The 6,942-nt window shown below is 32.0% G+C and overlaps 1 protein-coding gene across 1 annotated transcript; it reads right to left on the bottom strand.

Moving 5' to 3' along the window:
- Positions 1-3,618: 3,618 nt before the first annotated feature.
- LOC110028639 (bidirectional sugar transporter SWEET14-like) lies at positions 3,619-6,335 on the bottom strand. The gene is made up of 6 exons (XM_020730569.1): positions 6,132-6,335; positions 5,552-5,588; positions 5,258-5,468; positions 5,017-5,178; positions 4,803-4,922; positions 3,619-3,950 (listed from the first exon to the last, which is right to left on the bottom strand). The coding sequence occupies exons 1-6, from the start codon at positions 6,172-6,174 to the stop codon at positions 3,765-3,767; spliced, it is 759 nt and encodes a 252-aa protein (XP_020586228.1). The 5' UTR covers positions 6,175-6,335; the 3' UTR covers positions 3,619-3,764.
- Positions 6,336-6,942: the final 607 nt, after the last annotated feature.

Raw genomic sequence — 6,942 nt, forward strand, 5'->3', positions numbered from 1 at the left:
TAGTGTAAAGTTCTAAGAAACCTGCTAAAGAACGGTTTGGATCTTCAGAATATATTCCCGCAAGCTGATTGTTCTGTACCACTTGGATAATAACAAACTTCAATTCAAAAGTATTAGCTTCTACAGCGAGGTTGTGGATACTAAGATGGATTTCATCTACCGTAGAATCGGCATAGTCTCTCAAAGGTCTAGACGTGTCTTGATGTTTATGGGCTTCTTGGTTATTTTAAGGATTGTTAGCCACCTCTTCTAAAAGTTATTAAAGTATCTTTTATTTTCTGATTTTTTTTTTTACAGTTCTCTCAAGCTCAGAATCATTGGGTTTAAGTCCAGAAGGTTCTGAACTACACATATACTAACTACTACATACATCTTATGCTAATGAAAATATTAGATAGTTCAAATAAAAACAAATAGCTCAAATAGACTACTAAATCAAAAACAAACACACAACTAAGAAATTTAAAATAAGATACTTTTTGCTTTTTGGAATTAAGGAAATAAAAATAATTGAACAGGAAACAAAGAACACTATAATCATTCAAATTTAAGACACAAAAGTTCAAATAATTTTTTCCTAATTCAAATTCACCATTGTTCCTCGACAACAACGTCAAAATTTTGACATGCACCAAGTGTTGCAAAACACAAGCAACTCATGCAAGTATACGTGACGTATCAATAGTAATGAGATTTGAGTCTGGTTTTCAATCTCACAAGCAATGGGATAAACTCAATTAGAAAAAGTTCTAGCCTAAAATTGTTAGTTCTAGCCTGAAAGGTTGAAGTTTTGAAGTTTAATAAATTTTCTTACCTTGATTATTGAAAATGAGCTAAACCTAAGTTTTAAAATAAATAAGTGTAAGTAATGATTATTAAGATATGTCCCAAAAATTCTCCTTTGAAGTGGCTATGTAGGGATTCAACTTAGCAAATGATTCATATAAGGTGTCAAACAAGAGAATACTAAAATTTTTCATATATCCTTCTGGAAGTCTAAGAAAGGTTGACAATTTATTCATTTAGTTCCCCAAATCAAAGGAAAAATACAAGATAACTTTTCTATCTAATCAATTTGAACAAATTTAAAGGAAATATTCCTATTCTAATGAGTTCACACAGATAACTTAATCGTTCCTTATAGATTCCTCTCAAAATTCTATAATCATGACTAATTTTAACAAATTAACTAGTTAAATTAATAGTCTATGAGTTTCTAAGTTATTCCAACATTAATTAAAAATTTCATTAAAAAAATCCGCAGCAACTTGCTTAACTCTTAACCCTACACTTCCACAACAAAGATGAACCAAAAAAAAAAAAAAACTACTCACTAAGCATGTCAAATCTCATCAACATCAACATTAAATTAAAAGTAAAACTCATATAAAAGCATCTCAAAATTCAAGAAGAAACACAAAAACTCAGAATACTTGTTTCCCTTAAGTCCAACAAATGCAAATGAATTATAAGCACACTCTCAATCTCTCAATCCCAACCCTCTCTTTGATCTTGCTTTGAAACTTTTAACCTCCCTACTAGATGTATGACCTTCTCCTCAAGAATTTTCTTCCACTATAAGGACAGAAGTAAACAAAACAAAAAGCCATTCAAACTTCATCTTCACCTTTTTTATATTTTCTCCCCATTATCTCAACGTCAGAACTGCTCCAAGTCAGAACTGCTCCAAGTCAGAACTGCTCCAACGACTAGTCTTTGTTTTGAGAGCCTAGGTGCCTAGTGGCTAGAGCCTAAGTGTCAAGCTCTCCGTTTGGAATTGCCCATCTGGAGTCTAAGCGCCATGACGCCTAAGCGCCCATTGCACTTACGCGCCTGCTATCACGACACCTAATCACCCATAACGGTGCATTAGTGTCAAGCTTTCAGGTTTATTGTTTAATTTGTGAGGGTTCGGGAGTGGCCAGGCGCTTAGGCCACCAATGACAAAATTTTGCTTAATTCTCCAATTACTTTCAGTTTGATTCCTATTTTCCTCTTTCTTGCTTCAACCTACAACAACAAAATACAATCTTCCTCAAACTACAATTTCGTCATATAAAATTTGAAAATACAGATAAAAATAAATGCAAGTTTAACAACACATCAAATCATAAATCCCATATGGATCACAAGCCTTACACTTGTAGATAAAATGTGAATGAAATATACTCGTGAATGAGTTGGTGTAGCTATGGTGATAAACAAAACTAAAGATAAAATATTGATAAATGTCGTTGATTATTGATCTTCAACAGCCTTAACAGCCTTAGTAAACTGTTAATGTTCTGATTTCAAGCTTAACTATTGTCGGCTCTAAACAAATCCAAGTCAAATTTAAAATCAATCAATTTTTGAGCTTTAATTGTTGTTTCGTATTAGAAAAATTTATTTCGACAATTTATTTAAACTTCATGATATCTCTTTCTAATATTACTTGTAACAGTAGCCACTTCAACCCTATCACGAGCATATTTGCTACGTTTTTTTTTTCCAACTGTAACACAAATCAAAAAACCAAAATATTTGTCGCCGCAACCTCTTACGAGATTGACTTAACAATAGGAAATATGTTCTTAGAAGAAAATATTTCATATGATGTAAGAGTTTTAACTGCATTCTCCATTTCAAAGACTAATTTCCACACCCAGAATGAAAATTCTTTTCGAAATCTTATTTTTCAGTTCCAAGATGGAAATTCACATCAAAATCTAAATTTCGTTTTCGTTGCTGTAATTTTCATTTTGATTATGCAAATTAGATTTTGAAGTTTTTTTTTTTTTTCTTTTTTTTTGAAATGAGAGCTTAAATTTCGATGTCTATTTTTATGGATTAATAAAAAAAACAAAAATGCTAAAATTCGCCGCCTCTAGAATATTGACCACATAAGCAGCCCAGATTATAGTAGAATTAGAGCTGCCAAGTCAACTAAGTCAGAAGATAATTACTAAAATATTTAATGCCTTAATTTATTATATCCTTTTCTTCATATCTGACTTTCCTGTTACGTATCTATAAAACCTTCTATGCCTAGTACAAAACAAAGATTGAGTTTAATAGTTCATGCATTAAATACTAAACAATACTTATTTTGGCTTTTCTGTTTGCTGCCAAAACAAACCTGCCCATAAATTTGTTTGCATATGTACATTTAAACTAATATTCCAAACTTGTTTCAGGAAGTAACTTCTCGCTGCAATGCAAAATATACCTACTTGGTCTTGACAGATATCTTATAAGAAATTCCTCATTTAGAATCATAAATAATGCCTTCTGACCGACTCCATATCACATCATAAATCATTTCAGATTAAAATTCTTATTTTCTTCTTAAATCTACCATTGATACAACAAGTCTGCAAACTATAATAAAAATTTAATTTTTGATGAGAAATGTCTTATAAAATCTGATATGATCATCTATTGCCCAATGAAAACAAAATCTGCAAGATTTGAAAATGATTACATAACATATCAATATTACAATACCCAAATACAAACCATTGTTGGCGTACAACTACAACATCTTCTTATACAGACATTTTGATTCTAATTATACTATAGCTCTCTTAGTATAACAACTTATGTAGATTTATGTAGATTATTTCTCTCTATTCTCTATCAATTACACTGGTAAAAATCATTGTTCTTTTCATTGCGACGGATTTTAAATTGCTGCAATTGGTAGGGCTACAAAGACTTTTAGCAGTGTTTCTTAAAAATGTTTTCAAATACACGCTGCTGAAATTTTTCTTTTAGTAGCGACTCTAACAATTCTCTTCATCTTTCTTGCCACAATTGCCGCCCGAGGCGTCATCAGAGACTTCAAGCGCTATTTCAGGCACAGCCATCCCCTTCTTCGTCGGATCAACAAGGTTGGGTTTGGCATCTTTGTAGATGCAGTAGAGCACCATCTGTACTATACCGAACAATAGTCCAAGAATGTTTGGCAACTGAAAATAACAAAATGTTAATAATTGTTATGTACTAGCTCAATATTTAAGAAAATGAACAAAGTTTATAAAAAAGCTAGCTCAAGTACTTAGCACAATATACTTCCTATAAAGATTATCTTTTTCATGTTTTTATAGCGAATATTTACATATTTTTCATATATATCTGCCCTTTAGGCCATATTGTAATTAATAATATGATATAAAAAATAAACACTTAATCAAAAGAACTTCATTAAACTAAATGCTCTGGAGCCTACTAATTGCAGAATTTAGCTCCAAATTTTATAGAGATGAGAGTTTATGCTAACTATTAGTGATTAGTTCTGCTCAACACTTGAAAAAAAATGGTTTTACTCAATACATGATGTTGATATATGTTTAAGAAATTGCAAGCTCATTAATTCATAAACACTTGCAGGAAATAAATTATGAAATTAAATCTGTTTATCTTATAATAGAAAATTTCACCAATTTATAGTTTTAGCTAAATATAACATTATTCTCCTATAGCATTGTTAGAACATCAAAATGGCTGCGGATCGACATCAATTCTATGAATGTGCAGCAAGCAATCACATTTAACTTTCATTTGTCTTTCGTGCACATAATCTAAGTACCACAAATAGCAATAAATTTTTCTTAGATAGTTTCATATAATATTTAGGAAGTATAGCCTCAAATTATTATATTTTAAGACAAGTATTAACATGTAAGTATCATATAATAACTGCAATATTCAACTAATTAAGGAGTTAGTGTTGATCAATTAAAATTATTATCTGAATATTGCTATTACTAATATAATATATCTATTAAACAGCACTAAATGAAAATTCAGAGTTTTAATACCGCTACATATTTATCCTTCGTCAGTGCACCATAGCCCAACCAAACCGCAGCGCTGATGGTTAAGAAAAAGGACAAGTTGAAAGGCATGTACTCCACACTTTTCGTGCGGATGACCAGCCTCTGCATCAATAAAAGTAAGCAACATTATAATTATATATATAATTTAATATAAATATATATATAATTATTAAAAATTAAAAAAATATTTAATTACCATAATGCTTAGTGGAGCAACAAAGACACTGACAGAGAAGATATCACATATGAAGCCAAGAACAATCAGACGCTTATGGCCATGAAAGAAGAGGAGAGTAAAAACTAGAATCATCCCGAATGTAGTAAAGTTGAGAAGCACAAGTATCCGAGCAGTGAATTTCTATATTTAATTGAAAATTTTAATTAAGAATGTTAATTAGTATTAATTAATCACTTAATTGCATAAAAAAAATCCATACCTTAGCTTCCATGGGGGCATATGCAAGATAGATAGATATGTATATGGTTTCGATTAGCAAACCAAATGAGTTAATGGTGATTAGGAGGACGGAATTTGTCTTCACCAGAGCATAGTAAATCCATAACATGCTGCTGAAGAGCGCTATTACGTACGGCACTGAATGAAATCCTTCCGTATTTTTATTTTTATATACTCGATAAAATGTTGGCCTACACATAAATTAATTATGTCAACAACATTATAAATATGTATATATATATATGTATAGATATGAAGTAGTGAAGATGCTTACACTGGGGCCAAGAAGACCATGAAGGAAATGCAGTTGCCTGAGAGATTCAAAAGTGAAGGCAAATTAGATAGTTGTCAAGTATTGGATTACATGATTATGGATTTATGTTATGTTATTATGTTGTATAGTTGTGGCTAAGGATGAAGACAGGGCCATCAAGTTCTGCAACAAGAAATATTCGAAAGAAGGAAGAAAATGCTTTGCTGCCCAACTCTAAATTAGTCCAGAAAAGAAGTTATTAGTTTTGGCAAGTGAATGGTACATGTATGCGTAAGGTGATGAAACAAATAAAAAAGAAGGCTAGAAGTTTACTTAAGTTGGAATCGAAAACAATTTTTCTCTTTTATATGGGTAGCTTAAATTTATTTATTTATTTTTTTGGCAACCTATGTTTTGAGATGAAAATAGGTGGACGTCAGCGTCCTCAAGAGCATGCAATTCACACACCAACTTTTAGTTTGAGGACCACTTATTTACGATAGAAAATAACTATATAGGAAAAATGAAAAGCTGAGTGAGGATTGGGGAAGAGAGGGAGAGAGGAAGAAGAAGAAGAAGAAGAAGAAGAAGAAGAAGATACCTAGAATTCCGACTGCAAAAGCTAAAGTGTGTTCTGATACCATCTTTAAATTTAGAAGAAATAGAGAGAAATATGATGTTTAGGGTATGGGTTCCAAGGTTTCCTCTCCCTCCTTCACCAGATTATCCTGGTTTTATGAGCCAAAAATTAGGCGCAGAGGTGGGCAAGGAGAGCTAAAGCCTTGGAGATGAATGTGAGTGGCTGGGGGAGGAAGTGGGCTTTTATATGAAGGAAGTGACGTGGAGACAGACGGATGGTGGAGTACTTTTCTTTAGTTTTCATGTGAAAAATAAGCACATACTATTTGGAATAAGCACATAATATTTGGAATAAAATATGACTATATATATATATATATCGCGTTGGAAACCCTAGCAGAGCACCAAGGTTAGCCACCACATATATATATATATAGTTAAAAGAGCAGCTCGTGGCTCCTTACGCATTAATTAAAAAGAGATTACAAAGTTTGTGAGGGATAGTGGATCTTCATCTAAAAGCAAAAAAATACATTATAGCCCAAGGGGTTCCAGTCTCCGCAGTACAATGCAACGCGAAATAAAATAAATACCTAAGGAAAAAGTTATCCAAAAAATACATGTAATCGTCCAAAATGTATACCAAAGGAATAGTATACCCAAAAAACTACATGTACACGAAATCCCAATCCAATATTAATGTCGAGCAGCAACATCAAAGTGAAGGCTTTTAGTTCCAGTGAGAAGGCAAAAATCAAAACCTGAAAAAGGATCGCATCGAGCTGAAAATATAGTGAAGGATCCCTAGCAATCCTGGTGTATAATAACAAGCC

The sequence above is a fragment of the Phalaenopsis equestris genome, unplaced genomic scaffold, assembly GCF_001263595.1.
Source record: "Phalaenopsis equestris unplaced genomic scaffold, ASM126359v1 Scaffold000517, whole genome shotgun sequence".
NCBI lineage: Eukaryota > Viridiplantae > Streptophyta > Magnoliopsida > Asparagales > Orchidaceae > Phalaenopsis > Phalaenopsis equestris.